The following is a 21,967-nucleotide window of genomic DNA, read 5'->3' as shown; positions in this document are numbered from 1 at the left end:
CTCATCTATAAATCACACCAGAAAATTGGTCTTATTGCTTATGAATCACACCTTATTATCTGACCTAAATTTACATTACCTAGCATTGTCACCCATCTTATTTCATCAAATCTGCTTCATATGGCTTTATTTACAGGATGATATTAAAAATATTTGACAGCACAGGCTAATCAGAACAGATGCTATTTATACCCAACAGTTATACCTATAGTGATATGTATCCTCTGAATATTAGTTCTGCTTTACGATATTCTAAACATTTTTAAAAATAAAAATACCCCACATATGGTGAACTTTGATATTTTTTGAATTTCCAGTGTCCAGTCCTAGCTTGCTCTATTGGAGGAATTCCCATCATGTTATAGTGCCCCCATTAGGTGCATGTGTATAACGCTTAGGGTGCACATGATATGGTCATAGAAGGTGTCGATATGGCTTGGAAGACATAGAGGACATGTTTGGAAGACAAAATCATTCTCTTTTTTCTTACATCTTTTTATACATCTGGAGTATAACTGCTTTACAGTGGTGTGTTAGTTTCTGCTGTATAACAAAGTGAATCAGCTATACGTATACATGTATCCCCATATCCCCTCCCTTTTGTTTCTCCCTCCCACCCTCCCTATCCCACCCCTCTAGGTGGTCACAAAGCACTGAGCTGATCTCCCTGTGCCATGCAGCTGCTTCCCGCTAGCTAGCTATTTTACATTCGGTAGTGTATATACGTCCATGCCACTCCCTCACTTCGTCCCAGCTTCCCTTTTAATGTAAGGGGGGAGGGTCTCACTTTTAAGAAAGAGTTCATGCTGTCAGACCCCATAGTCCTACCAATCCCTGGGAATGCATGTCTCCATGACTGAAACCTACTTTTCTCCACTAGTGCCTCTTGATTGGTTAGCAAAGCCTGTGTGGAAATAGTCTCAGGAATCACATCTCCTCCCAGACCACCAGGGGCTGTTGTGTTTCCAAGATGAGCTGTGTGATGGGTCTAGTTAGGAGTCTGGGTAAATAATTACTGAGTTTGGGCAACTCGTGCAGCTGTGGTATTTCACACAGATGGCATTTCAGGATGCATGGGTTCCATTTTTGATCTCCTGATTTACCCTCTGTCTCTGCAATTCAAGACAATCATTTAAAATACCCATAGCAAAGAATCTTAAAAAGAGTGGATATATGTATAAGTGATTCACTTTGCTATATACCTGAAACTAACACAACATTATAAATCAACCATACTCCAATAAAATTAATATTTTATATAGAAAACAAAAACAAAAAAATAAAGCATCCTACAAATGTTACAATATAAGAAACACAGTTGAACTCTGATATTCTTACAGTGGAAATAGCTTTGTTTCTTTGTATTTTCTAGTTTTTCTACAACAAACATAGATTACTTGTATAGTAAGAGATATCATGAACAACAAAAACTGGAAGGAAAAATAAGCAAAAATATTTCCCAATTTATATCTTTTCCCTCATGTATAGTCACAGACGTGGCCCAAGTGGTGACCAGAACCGTGGCATCCAAAGTGGACTCATACGAGGCCCAGCGATCTACGTCAATGATGGGTTAGTTAAGGAGTTTAGTCAGTCTCAATGCAAGTAATTCTTAGTGGATCTTCCTCTATGAGAACATTTATCAGTAGCATTGAGTACATCTAAGCAGGCCTCAAATCTCAGATGAGGGTGCAAGATTTGGAGATGAGGACAGTAATACCTATATATGGTAGGAATCTAAGAAATTCTGGCCTCTTTTCTGCTTTTATCCAGCACCTTAATAAAGCATCTGCGAAAGACGTCAATGTTACAGGTCACCACAAATGTTGTCATTGCATATGGGCCCCTTGCTCTTTGACTGAAGTTCAGTTTTTGGAGCAACTCCAGTTCTGGATCTGTGTGGTTGTATTGGCTGTCCAACCGTTGCATATCTACACATAGCCAAACACCCTAGGAGCATCCCCACTTTCAGAGATGATGCCCCAATGACCTCAACAATAAAGCCCATTAACACATACCGAGGCTGCCATGCAGATACCAGACTTGAGTGGTACAAATAAAGCAATGGGAAGAGTACGACTTTCTCCTGAATGACACCCCAGCAGGTCTAGTACGGAGCACAGCTAAAATCTTAAAAGTGACGTGACAGTATCAAAGAAGGTTCTGGAGTAGACCTACCAGTCTAGGTCCTGGCCCAGCTTCCTATTTCTACACACACTGCATGTTCTTCACTTGCTGATGGGATTAGTCAAAATACCCTGCAGGATTCATTGACTTTCTTCTTCACTTTTCTACTGGTTTCATGATTAGAATGCTCTGCGTTCTCATCTGGAGCCCCTAACTCTCAGTGACAGTAAAGCCGCGTAACACATGTAGGCATTTCTAATTTTCTTTCATGTATTTTATTTATTTTTTTGGCCATGCCTTGCAGCATGCGGGATCCTAATTCCCTGACCAGGGATCAAACCCGTGCCCCCTGCTGTGGAAGTGTGGAGTCTTAACCACTGGACGGTCAGGGAAGTCCCTTTCATGTTTTTTCTTCTTTTTTTCTATTTCTGCCAAGTACTAATCATTCAGGCTATGTTCACCTAAATCATAGTGAACTTGGTAATTAGATAATTGGAATTTATCATCAACAGCAGTAAGCCTTTACTGAACTTTACCATACATCAGCTACTGTACTCTACACTGGTGATTCAAAGACGGGGGGTGTCAGACACCATTTCACTGGGGTTTAGTGTGTATTCATCGTGGCGAATACTCTAATTCCTAATGTATTCAAATGCCAGCTCTACTCTTGTACTTCGGGGTCTTGGTCAAGCCTATTGAATTTTATGATTCTTAGCTCCCGTCTATAAAATAGAAATCATCACACTTCCAAGGGCTTACGTTAGGAGCAAATGAAACAATGTACATGAAAGACCTTTGAAAACTACACAAATAAGAGATTATTGTTACTCTTATTGGACAAGGAGGATCTGTCACATACAAGTGACAACTTGCTAAAAAAATATATTTCCATACAACACTTATCTGTAAGCCAAGTCCACAGGTCATTCAGAGGTGTCTGGCAGTGCTTTTGAAACACATAAGTGGTGGCTGATAAATATGCAAACTAGGTACGTGCTGTGACAAATGCAGCACAATGGCTGACACATAGCGGAAGTCCAATAACTATTTGTGGAATTGAACAGAACTGACTCTTAAAGAGTGAGTAGAAATTGGATAGGTCAACAGTGCAGTGGATGATTTTCTGAGCAGAAGGTACAGTCCCAAAAGTGCTTTGGGCATTGGAGAAATTTTAGGAAGTTTAGTGAGGCTAGGATGAACTGGGAATCGATGAGAGATGAGGCTTTAGAAGAGAACAAGGGCCGGATCGTGAAAGGCACCGTATGTTAACGCTGGAGTTTGTTTTTCATTCTGAGGGTAATGGTAGACATTGGAAAGATCTTAAGTCAAGGAGAGATATGTTCATATTGGCCTTTTAGAATGATGTCTCTGGTGGCAAGTACGTGATGGGTAGAGAGGTCAGGAGGAGCCTATCATGACGGTCCAGGTGAGAGGTGGGCGGGTTTGAACTAAGTATGGGCAACTGGGGGCCGGGGGGCTGATGGAGACCAGGAAACAGAGTCCAAAGGAATTCATGAAGCAGAATTGCCAGACTTTCAGCAATTTGGCGCGCGCGCGCGCGCGTGTGTGTGTGTGTACAGGGCTCGGGATGACTCCCAGACTTCTGCTTTGGATGGCTGACAGACAGATGGAGCCATTAACAAGGATAAAGCAAACAGAAGGAGACAGTCCATCAAGAAGAGGGGAACTTACATCCATAGTCTGACTTTAAGAAAACACATATGTTTTAGATAAAGTTTCATCCAATATCCTGAAACCCTCCTTAGGTGTCATTGTCTTCCCCTGACCATGGCTTTCCACGTGGCTCAGTAGATCAGCCAAATGGGTCAGACGTGCTGCTTGCTTGGACTCCTTTCAAAGGGCGGAACAATGGGTAAGGGGTCTGGACCTGTGTGTTTTAGTTGGGGGCTGGTTTCAACTACTCTGTGACAGTCTGCTTCTGAATTCTTTCCAACTATGGATTTTTGATGAAACTCATCAACCTGCTGCACTTGACACTGAATAGATTATGTGTATATGGTTGGTTTAGTGGAAAATTCTTATTGGAACAGCTTTTGAAATCGTTTAAAACAGACACTGGTGTTTGTCTTGTAAGCCGAGGCTATTTCTATCCATTCATTTACTGGTTCAAAGTCAGTTTCAGAACCGCTTTTCATCATTTTAATTCTGAAATTTATTTTATTTGTAAAATATTGTAGTACAAGAAGCATGGTACAAGATCTTCATTTCTGGAGAAATAGTACTGTTTTTGCAGAATGAATGTGAGTTTCTTGAAGGCAAGGATTCATTTTGTTTATTTCTTTCTAAGTCCCCAGCACATAAAATTTCTGGCACATACAAAGTGTTTAGCAGATACCTGTGGAATATGTAATGATTGAATTTAAATGATGGTTATCTTTTTAAAGAAGACATTCAAGAATTTCCTAAGTCGGGCTTCCCTGGTGGCGCAGTGGTTAAGAATCTGCCTGCCAATACAGGGGACACGGGTTCGAGCCCTGGACCGGGAAGATCCCACATGCCGCGGAGCAACTAAGCCCTTGCGCCACAACTACTGAGCCTGAGCTCTAGAGCCCACGAACCACAACTACTGAGCCCACGTGCCGCAACTACTAAGCCCACGTGCCACAACTACTGAAGCCTGCGCGCCTAGAGCCCGTGCTCTGCAACAACAGAAGCCACAACAATGAGAAGACCGTGTACGGCAACAAAGAGTAGCCTCCGCTCGCCGCAACTAGAGAAAGCCCACGCGCAGCAACGAAGATCCAACACAGCCAAAAATAAATAAATAAATAAATAAATAAATTTATAAAAAATAAAGAGAATTTCCTAAGTCAAACATATTTCATAAAAATAGGTATAATCAATAGGTAGGACCTCAGCCTAGAATACTTTTAGCGTATTTTAGATGGAAACAAAGCTTGAAAATGACTATTTTGTCTTTCCCCACCACGAGGGCAGAAGAATCAGCATTTTTTTGCTCGTCTTAAAGTCAGTCTTGGACTTTCCAGGAATGTCCATTCATAATGTATGGGCACTTGGATTTTTGGTTCTGTTGCTTTCTCCAAAGCACTTCTTGTCAGTCATAACATAAAATTGATGTATGGATCTCTATGTAGCATAAGAAATGTTTGCTAAGGGTTACAAAAAGTATGGAGATAGTGATTCTAATAAACAAAATTTTACTGGTATTTTTAGCAAGATTTTCCATTTTCCCTTTGAATTAGTAAATTATACAGCAACATTAACTCATCCCTCCTACCCACATAAACTTCGAGCGGGAGCGTATTCTCAATGCCTACATTTTCCAGAACACGCAATTACAGGCATTGCTTAAGAGCAGCAAAAACTCCTTCCCAGTAGGATTCACTACAACACCTGGCACACAGCTGGCTGTCAGTAATAGATTCTGATGTCTCTGGGTTTTGTCTGCCTGTTATGGTTTCTCATCTTCTGTCTTCTGATCCATGAAGACCTCCTCCTTCATCCCTGTGGTCCTTCGGTGTTGTTATCATGAGGCCCCATCCCCAGTACCACAGACAGGGGTGCGTCTGGGACCCTGCGTGGCCGATTCAAGCACATCATCCCCAGCACAGTGCCTAGTTTAGAGACAGGCATGTGACTCAACATCTGGGCGCTCCACCTGAGAAGGAAGTCTAAGAGGACAGGCTGATGACATCCTTGGAACCACTGCATCCAGCCGCGCTTGAGGTCCCCAACCAGACTTCCCAGACTTTGTTTAAGTAAGTTTGAGTTGGATTTCTGTAATTTGCCATCAAAGGAATCCTAATTCATATAGTATTTCATTTGAACAGTTAAAATAATCATGATATTAACTAGTCTGTCATGAAACTCCTCCTTTTTGTAACATTTGGGGTTGTAACATAGGCTTATTTCCATGCTTACAATTTAAATGACCTATCTGAGTTCAAGACACGTTTCGCCTAGAAGCTCATGTCAAACCATTCTTTATTTTTTATGGTACAAATTAAAAGTGACAGATCTGAAGCTGTTAAGAAATACACAAAGTGCAGCTTTACTGACCATACAGATATTGCTCTAGATTAAGTACAGTTTTGTCAGTTTTTTTTTTTTAAACATTAAGCAACCTGTGCAGATAAATCAGCTTTGGTTTCAATGTCAGAGCAAGTAAGGAGCTTTTAAATATCCAGTTTGGCTTCTTGGTCACAAGTCCATCATGTCAACATCTCGTCATGATGCTTTTTTCAAAACAACCCAGTCTGTTTTCCTGCTGCCCGCTCCAGGCGCGGAGAAGCAGCTCTCTTTGCCACGTCTCATCAGTGACTCTGGTAACCAGTCTGGATCACAGCACGTAGGACAAAAAAAATCACTTCCTTAACAACAAATAGACAAATGTGCCTCACAGAATTTCAAGTTGAAGACAAGCAAATCACGTGACAAAAAGCTCATTACAAAATGTTATTCAAACAGATTTTGCAGTCAAACATTGAAATGAAAATCAATTTCCTTTTTCTCCATTTTTTTTTTTTAAGCTTGGTCATTAACTGGGTACAAGTAGAGTGCTGAGGTAAAACATTGATGAACAGTTTGTATTTCTTTTTTTTTTCTTAAAATAGGAACAGTTTAGTATTGCAAGATTGTCAGCAACATTTAGCCATATCTATACAATGTGCATATACCTACAAATATTGAGCTTTGGTCCAGCGTAGAGAAGACGAGCAAAGGCATTTTACAATTTCTTTTTGGTTATAGCTTGAGTTCTTTGATACGCCTCTACTTGTTTTTTTTTTTTTTTCCTAGCTCCTTTTGCTTTTTTGTTCTCTCTTTTGTGTGTGTGTGTGTGCGTGTGTGTATGTGTGTGTGTATTGTGTGATTACAACAAAAAGAAACCAAAAACCTTGCAATGCAATTAAAACTCTCAACTGTTCACAATGTTTTTTTGACTGAAAAAGAAAAAATAGCCCCACAAACAAGTGTCAAGTATAACATCAGTCGTTTTTTTTCTTTTTCATTAAATGATGAAGAAAATGAAGACAACAGTAATTTAAAAATATGTAAGAAAAATACTGAAGCTTGAAATACAATCACGTGTGCCTGAAGCGGCTTTTATTTTTTGTTAGTGGCAACCTTAACCTTCAGTTCATGGAAACCTAAAAGACACTTAAATGCCACTGGCATGTGAAGTTGTTTACAAGTGGAAATAAGAAATGTCGTAAGAAAATTAAGCAGTAAGTGTGGTCCCCAAGACTTACAAGTTACACAGTATAATTTATATTCCTAAGAATCTGTTCAGGCACCTTTTTATGCCTTGTAGCAAAAAATTTATCTGTAAAAAATTAATATAAGAAGCATTACAACACCTTATAAATAATTTATAAAACAATACAAAATTATAAAACTATAAAAAAAATCACTGCACATGAATGGGTATACGACTGTGGGATGAATATATTTCTTTTTTATTCCACTCTGGAAGATTAGTTTTATTTTATATTTTCACTGTCCTAGTTATACCCTCCCAATTATAGATTTCCGAACTGAGCAGGCCCTATGTAAGTGCTGCTGGCATATGTTTCAACATTTAGCATCCATCATATGTTATCTTGTTAACTTCTCTTCTTGGGGGAGATTTTCTTGATGGAACTTGGAGCGGGTCCTAGGAGAATACAAAATCTGTTTAATTGATACGTTTTTGGATTTCTGGGTCGTTGGTATCTGTGCAGTTTTTGAGGTGGCCAAATGGGTACCATGATATCGTTGGCACTGAAGATGAAGTTAGCTGTGGTGCAATTAGCATCAGACTGGAGAAGGAAACACCTGTACAAGCAACTGGTTCCACCTCCAGGATTTCATGTAGCGTTTCCTTGCTGCTGGTCCCCTGGTTCCTGCATGCATCATCTGGCAAGGGGGCGTAGGGTGCGGACAGTTATACCATTGCACTGACACCACCGGCACAGGGGCCAACAGAAGAAGAAACCCAAACCCGTACGGGGGAGGGTGTGTGTTAGGGGAAGAAGATGGTATTTCTAATCAGTTGGGCAACTTGAGTTTTTTCCTCTCCCACAATTTACTTCTAGATAGCATTAATTATGAATTAATTATTCGGGAGTACTTCCATCTCGACAGCAAGGAAACTGACACTCTCTTTTGCCCGATCCTATAATGGAACACTTTTTGCCTCTCCCTGCGGAAAACATCAACCACAGGTCCCAAGTGTTTACCTGCACAGAAATCCTCACATCTTACTTTTTGCCTCTGGCTTATTAGGTTATTTTGGCCCACAGATCTTTGGAGTAAGTTATTTTTAAAAGTGAAATAATCCCTTAGTTCTAAGAGTGAAGGCTACTCTGATGCGCTCGATCAGCCACTTCTGTATGTTTCCCTTTAGTGGAGGCACTTCCTTGTTAACACTTCCTTTCCCCTCAAGAGTCCAGCTGCAATTCCCATCGTTTAATTCGTCTGCCAACCTTCTGCTCCGTTTATACATCCCCAAAAGAATCGCCCTCCCCCCGCCCCGAAAACAGTCTGCCATCACTATTTGAATGAAAGTGGTAGCAGAAATGATGGAATTTACAGGATGCATGATGGCCTTTAACAGTCCAGTCACTCTCTCTCTCTCTCTCTCTCTCTCTCTCTCTCTTTTTGGCCTGTGTGTATATGGGTGTGTGCTTGCTATGTGTGTATTTTGACTGAAATCTCGAGACATTTCTTTGGCTATCAGACTTCTGAGAGAAATTGCTTTGCACAGAAGCATAACATAGATGTAAGTATTGAACCAAATGTGCAGCTTATGTTTATATTACAAAATTAGTTTTGGTCAGCTCTCCATGTACGTGGCCAACAGACTGAGAAAAATCCCAAGCTCTGGTGTGGATAGTGGGCACAATTACAGCTTATGCCAGTGTTGACAGTTCATCGAGCAAAGCCCTAGTTATTTTGGAGTCTCTCCTGCGTTTCACTGGGGTCTGAGTGGAAAAGACACCATGCCCACTCTGTGGCCTTCCAGCAGGCACTGGGAGCCACACGCGGCGGGGATGGAGAGATGGAGGAAAATGAGAAATGCGAGCTCCATTTTCTTTTCTCAAACCCACAGGTCATAGTGAGAAGAAAGCAACTGATGCTTTGGCACACGATCCAGGATGCCCCCCGCTGAAAACAAAGAGAAAAAAAAAAAGAACCCCCTCCCCCCAAATAAAAACCAATAGTGAGCCTCACAAAATGGCTTCAGCAGTGGCACCCCCCGCCCCACAGGGGGTGACAGTAGATGGGAAAGATGAGAGAAGTCAGGCTTGCTATTTCTCCGCAAAGTACAAATGTAAAGACTTGGAACACAACTTCACACGCAGAGAGGAGCAGACTAATGGTCGCGTTGGCAATGTCGTGTTTCTGACTTTGGTTAATAGGTTCGTAGTGAATCAGCACTTAGAACCTGAAGGATGCCGTCCGCAGCCCCTCCTCCAGGTGGTAGGCTTGTATTCGCTTTGAACAGAGAAAAGTTTCCTTTGTGTGTTGTTGGTATTTTGTTTTTTGTGGTTTTTTTTGGTTTAGTCGTTTTTCTTAAAATGTGTTCACATTTTCATGATACACAGAAAAAAGTATGTGGTTATTTGGTTTGCTTTAAGTCCCTTATAAAACTGGCTTTGGGGAGACAGGTCGGGGAGGGAATGAGCCTTCCTGCATACACCTGCACTGTGGTGTAGTCCTTGTTTAAAAATTTTCAAAAAACCTTTTTTTTTCTTTTTTGGAAAATCCCATGGACACGTATAAACCATCCTGTCCACTTGGTGGTTTTCTTAGTCTTTTACTTACAAGGGTCATGACTGGGGCTACCTTAAAATTTATTTTTAATTTATTTTTTTCTTTTTGGGGGGTTTAGGGGATGAAGCCCCAAGGGTGGAGTTTAGTTTCTGTGGATTTTTTTTTTTCTGATTCCGGGTGGGCGTCTCTTTAGGAATTTTCTTCCAGTGAGTCTGTTAAGGGTTCCAGAGGGACTGCCGTGGCCGGCTCGTGCTGTTTTAAGCGTTTAATTGTGTTCTTCAGGGCTTGCCTCTTATTGCAGAACCAAACTCTAACTACTTCCCGGTCATAGTTCAGCTTCTCGGCAATTTCGGTCATTTCCTGCCCAGAGGGGTGCGTGTTCTTCTCAAAGTGGGCATTGAGGATCTCAAGGGCCTGGGGCGTGAAGGAGGTGCGCCTCTTGCGCTTTTTGGACGGTTCACTCCCGATAAACTCGGTCAGGTTCTGCATACCTGCCCGATGGCGGGCCTCAGCCTCAGCCATCCACCGCTCAAGCACCGGCTTGATCTTCTGGGCACTTTTAGGGGTGATGTCCAGCTTTTCAAACCTGGCAGGATACAAAAGGCCAGGGTTCAGTTTGGCTGTCAGACTGCTAGCTATAGTGTTCTCTTGGGCTTCCTGTGGTAGGAAAAAGTGGCTTCTCAGGATGGTGTGTCTGGGGGGAGAATTGAAAAAGAACAGTCTTACACTGAGTCCTCTGCCAGGGTGGGCCTCCTGCCTGTCTGCCTGACTGACTGGCAGAGCAAATTCACTCCAGATAAGCAGCCAGCTGCAAGGTCGCCCTCCCCGCTCAAGCCAGCACCCGCCCTCGCGCATGCTTCATGCCCCTGCATGCAGCCCGCACACCCGCAAGCGGGCCAGGCGAGCACGGGTGGAGACAGCACAACACAGCAGCCATCACGATGGAAACAAAAGCCACTCGCAGATCTTTTTCCTGGAAATGCTTGAGATCTGAGCTTTGATTTGAATCCACCCAGCACCATCTCCCCTGAACTTCAGAATCCTTAAGGCAAAAATTAACACCAGGAAGTGACATCAAAGACAACAGCTGTCATGTTCTTTCGTTTAAAATGATTCTTTTTATGTTTTCCTTTTGGTTTCCTTGAATTCCCCCCCACTGACTTGGTGATAAAAATGTTCTATCTATGCTAATCGTCAGTGATGGCAACCAGGACAAGTTTCTTTTATGGTTCTCTTTTCATCTCTGTTTTGTGTCTCATTTTAATCTCTTTCTCTCCCCCGGCCCCCAGCCCTCTCCTGTCTCTGTCTCTGGCAACAAACACTTTTCACCAGATGTAAGTTAACAACATGCTCCCTTTTCTGGTAAAACATAGCCTCTTGCTACTTTACTGCTGGACTCAAACAGCTGGACACACTGTAATTGCTATGAACACCCCCCCCCACCGGATGTGCTAGGGCCACCTCATACCTTCCAACACCGTCCAGTGTAATGGTGTACTTTTGCATCAGAGTATCAAGCTGTGTTTAACGTGCTATATCTGCAAACTGTACCTGAATGATATCATTTTCTGTAAATGAGGTCTTCTATATATCAGTTGCCATCTGCAATTCTTTGCTACACTGACTTAAAAAAACTATGAAGCATCTTGGACAAAACTATCTACAGTGCTTTAAGAGGTCATCCTGGTATCAAATTCATATGCACTCTCAACGAAATACAAAATAGTATCAATTCCTTTTATTTGTTTGTTGTTTGTTCTAAATCCAAATTCACAACCCTCCAGGATGACAACTTTGGATCCGTGGCATTCTCCTCTATCTTTTCAAGTTCAGTGCTGTCGAAAAACAACCCTCTGACTGCAGAGTGCATCTTATTACAATAGACTGTTTTCATGGAGCGAAAATGAACCCGCTTTGGCCGCAGTATGTTTTATAAGGATGCTTGCAAAAGGACACAAAAGGATAGGCTTCCTTTATGTGCCTTAATCTTATTTTTGGCACTGCATTTTAGATATCTTATGTTGTGATAAGCAGCGCCAATAGTATCAAATTTTAATGGGATTCCGATAGCATTCCCTTCCATGTATAGTTCAAGGAGTTATTTATTTATTTATTTTTTAAAACCCCAACTTTCAGCTGGTCAAAGAGGAAAGAAGTACATTTTGCTTTCAATATAAAATGAATTAATTATTTAATGCCATTTAATGAGCTGCTCACTTATGGCAGGCTCCCCTAAAGCCTTCATTGTTGTGTTCACTTACCATCATTCATTATAAAAGCCCCAAAACTGAAGTCTTGGTAGCATGGCAACAGGCTTTACAGCACCATGGCATGGGGGACAGAGCTTGTGATAGGGATGTCCAGTGTATTGCTGGTGTGTTTTCCTCTGGGTCTCTGATGCAGACGCACTTGTTAAAGCATTTCGAGTCACTGCAGCTCATAAGGGAGGAGTGACACCAGAGTGTGTGCAAATGCAGATTCTTCACCACCATGTAAATTAACTGGAGTGGTTCCACTGTCAGATCTTGGTCTCTTTCAAGACTTCCATTTTTTTTTTTGTTGGTAGTTAGCTCCGAAAACTACCCCGCTGAAACACTAGAAGCTAGAGAGAGGCCGAGAAGTCAGGGCATCTGCCATCTTCTATTAGACAGTGAATTCCCAAAGCTGCTTTTCATTTTGGCCGTAGCGTTTTTGGCTTCCCCAGGGGAAGATTTTAGAAATCAACATATTTGACTGGGAATGCCCAAGAAACATTACGTGTGTTAGTGAAAACCTTAGATAGCACTTAAGCCACAAAAAGGAGATCACACTTTAGGACAAAGAAATAAGCCAAAGAGGACTTCAGCAACATAGCACATGGGCAACAACCTCAAAACCTGTGGCGTGCCTTTATCCCAAGGCTGTTGAGATGAAACAAAGTTAATGTTTCCCAACAGGGAGCAACGGTATTCATATCATTTGATGCTGCTCGTTAGTGCTGATGCTTCGGTACATGTTGTCTGGAATAACATATACAAGCCTTGAAACAAATTTCCCAGCAGTAGTATCCTTGTATAGACTGAATAAAGGTTATTTTCTACAGGGAGGTATCTTATAAGAAAAAACAGTAGGGGAGGCCAGAGAAGTGAGAGGATCCTACGGCGCTTTTTGTATTTAACAACAATCAATGGGTTTTATGGAAAATCATTGAGCAAAATGTGAGCTGCAAGCTCCTACCCCATACTGATGTTATTTATAACCTTAGTCTTAAACTGCAGGAAAAGTACACTTCTGTCCTTTGGGGAATACATTAAAAGTATAAAGAGCAGATAAAAAGACAGCATTTCATGGATCACCAAGAACAAAATCCACTTAAATGAGTTTAGAGTTGGTTTCTTGGCTTTTCCTGATGTAGGAGGACTCATAAGACATTGCCCAAGAGGAAAAAGCTCTTACCGAAGTGCCTTTGTCACCTCATGCATAAACATGGCATTAGTGCAACACACACATGCATGCGCAGGGTCTGCTTCTGGCGGCTTGACCCAGATCAACTCAAACACAGCCAAGGCTGGCTTCTGTCATTTATGTATTTAATTTCGGGAAGGATAGGGTGAGGTTAGGCCAAACCCTCACTACCCTTTTCTGAGCTATGGAAAGCAGCTGCTTCTTTTTTAAAAATGTGCTTTTAGACTTATGTCTGGCAAGGCAAGGTTAAAAATTCCTTTGTGGTCACAGGATGGTTAATATATGTTTTTTTTAAGGTGTGTTTTCTTGGAAAATCCGGATAGCCATCCCTGAGCAGAAATGGTGGGAGCATTAACACCACCTGGGACTGGCAGCTTCACGACATCAATCCACAGACAGGAGACCGTGGATCTCAGCTGCGTAGGACGGTGGGTTCAGAAGCCTCTGGCCCCCCGGTGGGGGGAAGGTGTGTATTTCCAATGAAACCACCTTGGAAGTTCTTTGTGAGTTGACAGGAGTTATCAAGCCAGGCCCCCAAGTCTGCTTTAGCAACTCTACTTCTGTCAATATCACCAATCCCAACACACAGCTACCCCAGACTCCGTTCCCACACTCCACCCCTCCAGCTCGGCCCACCCGAAGAAGAAAAGCTGAGCCGAGAGGACAGACGAGGCCCGGGCCAGCCAGGAGGGGTGACAGCGCGTGGGCACGGGTTACCTGCAGATGGCCGACTGGCTGTATGCGGGGCCCTCTGTGGCACTGAGAGCCTGGCCCACCTGAGTCTGGGTCAGGCCAAGGGACAGGCGCCGGATTTTAAAAGCTTTGGCAAATTCTCGGATCTCCTCCAGATTAACCCCATCCACCTCACCCGCTGCCGTCTGAGGATCTGTGGAGATGTTTGCAAAAAATAGGATCAATGCGTCAACGCACATCTCAGGGCTACGCGTTCTTGACGGCCGAGGAGAAAGTGGCTCGGTTCCTAATAGCAGAGTGGTGGGAAGCCACACCGCAGAACCTTCTTTGTCTGCCAGCTGAGGCACTCAAGCCCCCATCCTCAACTCATTCCACCTGCACAAATCATCCTTCAAGGTAGTCCTGTCCCAGATAAGACCACGGCAAGCCTACCCTGCCACTTCCACAATGCAAGAGCGAGCTCCTTCCCGCTTAACAGACAGCAGCCAGGGCAGGGGGGCACCAGCTATGGGGGGGTGCGACTCCATTTGGCCCATAAATATGTTCAGATATCATGTAAAAATATAAAGATGGAAAGCTTTCCATTTGAAATGTCTTAGCTGGACGCTTTAGTCTAAGACTAGCCCTTGAAAAAAAATAGTATTTTGTATTTTCCTGTACCCGATTACCGCTGCAGCCAGGCTAACAGATGGTAACATTGCCTAATTTATTATGTTCACATTAGCCCCTCAGAAGAGCATGCTTATGAAGCTGTGAGACTAACAGTCTCCCCCTACCCCGCATAACAATCTCCTGACACAGACACCTTTGTCCCCCGAAAGGGCACAGAATAAAAAATGCCTACTGCAGTAAGGCTCCTTTGGTGCCACATAACTCGGTCAATTTAGGACTTATTAAGGGAAATGACACAACAGCCGGAGAATGAAACTATCCCCCCACCCCCCCACCTCCGGCTACTGATCTCTGGATAAATGAAAGCACACACCAAGCTGGAGACAGCATGGTTTGAGGATGGTGGAAGATTTCAAAAGACTGTTCCATCCTGCCTGGAGCGAAGCCATTCTCCCTGCAAGCTGACTCTATTGTTCTTCACCTCATTCCCCGGACTTAGGTGAAAAGTTTCTCTCTTCCTCTTTCTGCACAATCACCCAACAATTTCAGTCAATTACAGGACTTGTCTAAGGAACTGGGGTGTACCATATTAGTCTTCTGGGCCTCGGGCTATAGAAACTCCTGTTATCATGAAAAGAAATACATTGGTACCCCAAGGACCAATTTTTCAAGGACTTTTAAATAAAGATGTTAATATCTGTGGCGAGGGGCCTTGGAGCTTCCTGTATAGATTCTCTCATTATGGGGAAATGGACTCTGTCGACAGAATCAGCCATGGAGGTGTACGCTGTACCCCTATCTTTTCAATAAAAACAAAGTCCTGTAGAATTTTTACACATCATGAAGCATAATTTCATGGAGGAAAGATGGGTGGAAAGTGGTATAATAACTGCAGTTAGTCTCTGAGTATTTCTTAAGTGACTCCTAGGAGCCCTAATGAGTGGAGAGAAGGAACAAGAGAAAGAGAAGGGGCAGTTCCAGCCTCTGTGGAGTTTGCTGTCTACAGGGATTTGGGGCTCAACGTTACGAATGAGAAACAGAAAAATACCAGGTTGCGTATAGTCAAGGAGTAGTAGTGTCGCACCCACACTGGAATTTACAGAGAAGGGAGCGGTGACGGGAGGGAGGATTCATCTGGGTCTTACCCAGTGAGCAGCTTTCAGAGAATATTCTGGTCAGCGGGGGCAGGGTGCAGACGGGCACAGATGCAGGGGAGGGGCAGAGCGTGGTGGAGGCCTGCGGGGCGGGGCTGGTAGGGGGCGAGGGGTAGCCTGTGCTGGGAGTGGTGAATATTTCAGTTTAGGACATTAAGAATCTATGTCCATGGACGGGGCCAGAGGGTGACAATAAAACTAATTTGGCTGTTAAGATTAATTAAAGCCCTGCTTTTTCTCCCCAACTTCACCCCAGAAGGCCGGCATCATCTGATTAACAGACTTGTTTGGGTTGTGCCTGGTGGGAGCTGCCCTCTGGATCTTAATTCCCACCAGCGTGGAGCAGCTTGGAGGGTTTGCTAAGGATTCCGGGAGGTCCCATCCACGCACACAGCAGCTTTGAGCCCCTCCTCCATTTCTTCGTTTAAAAATTCCTAGAGCAGGGGCTTCCCTGGTGGCGCAGTGGTTGCGAGTCCGCCTGCCGATGCAGGGGACACGGATTCGTGCCCCGGTCTGGGAGGATCCCACATGCCGCGGAGCGGCTGGGCCCGTGAGCCATGGCCACTGAGCCTGCGCGTCCGGAGCCTGTGCTCCGCAACGGGCGAGGCCACAACAGTGAGAGGCCCGCGTACCGCGAAAAAAAAAAAAAAAAAAAAAAAAAATTCCTAGAGCAGAAGTTGCAAATGAGCAGCTTGCAAATAAAACTCAGCTTTTCGAGTGCGTACAATTTGGGGGAATTCCTGGCCGACAGTAAACACTGGGAGATTTCTAAAGAAACATCTAGATTTGTCATGTTCTTCTGAAATGTTAGAAGCTTTGGTGGCGCCAGGTCCGCATCTGCCCTCGGGAGCAGTCAGTCAGCTGGCACTGGTCCAGGCCGCCCCTTCAGTTCCTACTCCCCAGCCCTCGCCGGACCTGCGGCCTTGCTGAACCTGTGTGGTGACCCTGCGTTTACAGCACGCATTCCCGAGGGGGCGGAAGTTGGTTCTGGATGTGGTCCCCCCAGGACCGAGGTACATAAACAGAACCGGTGTGCGGTATCCCTGTGATATTAACATTTCATAGGGGAAGGCGGGCAGTGAGGATAGGAAAGTCTAAATGGGCTCCTCGTAGGCCGGGGACGCAATAATAAACTAAGAGTTGAGAAGGTCTGGTGTAGAACACAGAGGGACACTTGGTATAGCACAGCATAGGGAGTGGGGCCTGGCCTCTCTCCAAGAGAGAAGGAAGAGGAACTCATGGCTTTGCAAACGTGGGCAGCGGAGGTTCAAAACTGAGGGTGAACAAATGGAAGCCGGAGACTTTCCTTGTAACGATATGGCTTTTGGGACAGTGGTTTTTTTAATTAGGTAGGTCTAGGAGTCACCTGATGGGACCCTGGATGTGCATTTTTAACAAGTACTACAGGCGATCCTGAGGCAGAGGACCCACTGACCCCGCAGACAGAGGCTTTCACTGCGGCTCTGGCCTGACCAAGTCTGGGTGTGGCATCCTCTGCATGTCGACCCTTTACCTGCCTGCACTCGACCCTTTACCATCATTATTCACCAGGTTCCACTACACAGAGAACTTGCTCTACCACCTTGGGTAAGATGATGGGCCAGAAAGACTGCTGGGCAGGTGCCCCGTCCTTGCCTTTCTCCACCCCTGGCCTCACTGTTTATGGCAACTGGCAAACAACTGGGACCAGTGGGCTGGGGTGGCCGTTGGAGTCTGGAGTTGGGGGGGAGATTTTTTCTCTGAGCCAAGCTAAGTAGCTCCTGTGGGAAGTAAATCTGTTGCCTTCCATTAGTCCCATCTCTAGATCAACAGGAATCAACTGAAGGATTCAGGTGACCTGGAAGGATCTCCAAGGTCTACTCCAGTCCCAGGGTCTGTGCTGCCACCAGAGTTGGCAGCGCAGCACCGGGCAGGTTTATGCCTGGGATACAATTTTGTGTAAGTCTATTCTAGTTTCTGCCTTGCCTTCTGCTGCCTTTGTTTATCTCCTTCCTAGTTCCTTGAGACCAGCGACTAAATCCATTGTGTGTGATTGTGCAAGTGGCTTTTGGCCAGATCGCTGATAATAACCAGAGTCAAAAAGAAAGCTATGGCTTCTTATCCCCTTGCCCTGAGCAGCTGTGCGGGTCATCAACAGTTTTACTCTGAAGCTCAGAGAGGTGGGAGCCTTGCCCCCTGAGCCCTTGGACTTCTGTGAGGCCCCAAACACTCATCACACCAGGAAGCTGATTCCTTCTTTCTCCTCTCGCACATTTCCCACTCTTGTCTTCTTCCTGGTTCTACCTCTAGAGCTGATAAGTTAGGAATTCTGGTGAAATTTAGTCAGGGTGACAGTCTATTGGACAAAGGTCTGGGTAGAGGAAACCAGTGTCTCATTGTTTGTGCAATTTGTTGATTGCTGGAGACGAGCTGCTTGGCTTTCTTTATATTATTGTTCTCATCCGTAAAAACCAGACGGCGCCATGTATTATTATGGTTTCCTTCCATGGATCCCAGGACTACAGAAGTCTCCACATCCAAAGAAGGGGTCCACCCATGGACAAATATTAGACTTACCCTGATTACAACATGTGGGACATGTCTTCCCACATTGGGAGAACACCTTAGATGGTGTCTGTAAGATGTTTCGAATTAACAAAAAAACTAATGCTTTTTTTTTTTTTTTGGTGCCAAAGTTTCTGTCTTAAACTCTTGAGGTTTTCTTCTCCACTGTTGGACAGTTCCTCTTCATTAAGGGTTATATGCTTTTTCTATTTCCATCATGTCATTCCTTCTGGCTCTGGGGAGGTTGGGTTCATTTTAAGGATGAATCTCAGGCCACCTTGATGGGGACTTCAGAGGGAACCCTCAGGTCCCCCACAAGGTGGATCCAGCATCTTTAACCAGCTCTAGGGAAACCCAGTCTGGGACTTCTCTGCACTGAGGAAGAAGTGCACCTCTTATAGAAGTTTGCTCCAGATTAAGTCGGCCCAGTATGTTAAGTACAAAGTCAGGAAGCAACGACTTCCACGGTTCTCCCTGAATCTGAGCCTTGCTAAAGGAGCCAGAAGATCAGCCTACGTAGGGATTGACTGGCCTGGAGATCTATAATACACTGGCATTGAATGTTGGCAGTGATTCATAAGTATAATGATGACGTTTTTCCCAAATCAAATCCGGAGTGCATGGGCTGAAAAATAAAAGAGTTCTTTGGGAGCTAAATGCAAATTGCATGAACACAAACCTGTTCTGTAGAATCTGGTTGCATGGCCACTGGGCCCATACTGAATTGAGCACTCAGGATGGACCAGGACAGATATTTGTTTTGTTTAATTTTTACAATTTAGCTCCTTCCAACTGCTCACCTGGACATCAGTGTAAGGGGTTTTTGCTAAATGGGTCGAACAGTTGCCATCCATCCACATCTTCCTTCTACAACCTCTGCTTGTGGGACTGTTACAGGAGAAACATGCATCTATAAAGAAGGTGCCAAGTATGACTTAACTGCCTTCTGAACATCCATCTGCTTTTTAGTGCTTCTCTCACAGCAAATAATGGGCATATTTACCAAATATTTCTGAGAAATAAGAAACCATTTGGGAACATGCAATGCAATTTGGGAGAACAGCTTGCTCGCAATACGGTGACTTCATTGAGTTGTGGAAAATGGTGTGAAACTGATCAAGTGAATCAGGGGTTCCACTGTGCCATAAGCTATCACCAGGCATCTTTATGTTCACTTTATAGTTTGGGTTTTTCTGATATTAACTCTCAGTCCCTTTGCTGTCTAAGAATTAAGTTTACAGGCCAGGGGTTAAAAAAAAAAAGTGTCCTGAAAAACCAAACCAAATCCATCCAAGAATAAAAAAGTCCCACGTCTACCTGTTTTTAAACGGCAACTGTGTAAATCTTAAGTCATTTTGGGACTTTGTTTTTTGTTTGACTCTTCTAGGCTTTCCCAAAGCCCTGCTATGGAAACTACAGTTAGCCCTGGTGACGAGGAGACCAGGCAAGGTTTGACACAGGGCAGGCTGTGCAGGTGCCGTGAACAGATGTGCAGACGTCTTAAGGAGTGTGCCTATTTGGTGTTAACCCTGAGTTCTTTCGCCTGGAGTAGGGCAGGTTATGGACGATCCACCCACTCCAGTTGATCTGGAGCAATGGCAGATGGCCCGGCACTAGGCAACCTTGCCCATGACCTGTGAGGGTCCATTCACCAAGGTTTTGACCACAGGTTCAAATCCATTTTGACCTGTTTTGAACTATGGCCTTGGCCTAGTGGAGGGATTTGCTGACCCATTCACCATCCCACTTAATTCAAGGATTATTTACTCCAGCCAGTCCTTCTGTTCGGTCTCAGTCTCCAAAACTGAGTTCACTCTCTCTTGTACTGCCATAGTCTTTATTGGTACACTGACCATAGCATTCGTTTCCCTTTATTGTAACTGTGTTTCTTTGTTATCAGTTCATGACCTGCGCCCGGGCAGGGACCACATCTAGCTTATTTCTGCTTTCTTAATATCTATCCCTGTGCCTGCATATACATGGTGCTCAAAAAGCTTATTTTTAATTTTTAAGTTGACATCCTCTGACTAAAACATGCTTTTCCCTCCTGTAATTTAATCCGTGTATCAACTCCAGCTGAAGTATGGGGTCGGGTCTCCCTACACTAGCTTATTTGCAAATTTGGTAAAGTTTAATCTCAGAAACAAGTAATTTTAAATGCATAGTTCATGCTTGAATATAAATTTCAAAATATGCAAGATGTCTAGTTTTTCTCATATTGGCTCAGAGAAAAAGCTTGTGCTTTAATTGTAAGACATGGCTTCAGGCATTTAAAAATTATTTGAAGAATATTTAGGTGATTTGATAGAGTTTATCGTTCAAATCGCACTGGATAAAATTTATGCGAAAGCACCCTGTCTTTTAAGGCAGCGGTGCTGTGTAGAACGTGTATGACCCATTGAGTCCGGATGTCTGGGTTATCCTTCTGGCTTTGTCACCCAGGAGATTGATCACACACTGTCTCTCAACTAAGACTGAATCTGGCCTCTCTGACATAAGATGGTCGAGATGGGTTGTACTTTTCAGGATCTATTTGATGCCAGCTTCAATATCTGAAAATGAGAATTTATATTACCTTGTTGTGAGTATTCAAATCAGAAAAATAATGAAAGTGCTTTGAAAACCCTACTTTGCAAAAGGAGGCTTAAACAGAGGTTTGTTGAGGGTGTGGTAATCAGCATCAGAAAATGCTCCAGGTGCTATTCATTCTCTAGTAGGGTCTTGAGACAGAAGGGAATTAACTAAACAACATGCTCAAAATCTGTAGCAGTTGTAAGCCCAGCAATGGGTTTGTGTAAAGTGCAACGCCCGGCAGTGGTACTCCTGGACCCTCTCATATCTGCCAGAGAAGGCTCCTCTTTCAGCTTCTGCGTATGAGTTTGCAGGTTCTTGCTTCAAGTGCATGTGGTAAAGGAGTCTCTTTTCCCCAGTTCTGTATATTTCTCATCAAGGATATGCAATGTGCAAGGTTCACTCATTCTGCACGTAGAACCTAGATATCCCATTGGCCACTGTGCAATTGAACTTTCATTTGGCCCATTAAGTAGCTCTGGAAAAGGCTAGTCCTTTCCTGCCCAGCTTGAGACAAATGGCAAGATAGAATCCAGTGCCATCCATCCGTCTGTCTGTCCGTCTATCCGTTCATTCACCTCTCTGTCCATCCAAAATGTATTGAGTGTTTACCTTGCGTAAAATACTGTATTCGTGGGGTATTTTGTACTTTTCATAATTAAACATTTCACATTTAATTTATTTCTTCTCTATAAGATGTTTGATATCCGTTCCTTTTCTTTCAGGCCCAAAGCTTAACAGTCTATTGTAAATTTATGACCTTGCTGCTATTTAGAAATAGAGTGTTTTACAGAAGCTTTTGCAGAAGAGCAAATTGGAACAAAGTTTGAATCTCTTCTCACAACAACCCTATGAGGAGTTTCTTTGTTGGGGAAAAAAATCTGGTTATAATTAAATTAATTTTTTATGAGTTTATTCGAGTAAGACTAGACTTTTTTGGCCCAAATGAGAGGAGTTATATATCTAAACAACTTAAAACAACAGGCTGATGGCAAACTCCATCAAATCCTGAAACTCTGTTTGGTATTGACCCATTTTTAAAATCAAGAGCATCCAGGCTAGTGTACTGAAGTACTTGGGCA

General features: G+C 43.6%; 1 protein-coding gene across 1 annotated transcript in view; it reads right to left on the bottom strand.

Annotated features, from left to right (window-relative positions):
- Positions 1-9,824: 9,824 nt before the first annotated feature.
- POU6F2 (POU class 6 homeobox 2) overlaps positions 9,825-21,967 on the bottom strand; it is a 450,196-nt gene continuing 438,053 nt past the window's right edge. Inside the window, exons 9-10 of the mRNA XM_030871170.2 lie at positions 14,029-14,197; positions 9,825-10,561 (exon numbers count right to left, since the gene is read on the bottom strand). Coding sequence (XP_030727030.1) covers positions 10,057-10,561; positions 14,029-14,197 — 674 coding nt within the window. The 3' untranslated portion in view covers positions 9,825-10,056. The remainder of the gene's footprint in view (positions 10,562-14,028; positions 14,198-21,967) is intronic.

The sequence above is a fragment of the Globicephala melas genome, chromosome 9 (assembly GCF_963455315.2).
Source record: "Globicephala melas chromosome 9, mGloMel1.2, whole genome shotgun sequence".
Taxonomy (NCBI): Eukaryota; Metazoa; Chordata; class Mammalia; order Artiodactyla; family Delphinidae; genus Globicephala; species Globicephala melas.
Note: the sequence above shows the minus strand (reverse complement) of the source record. Positions and strands in the feature narration are given on the sequence as shown.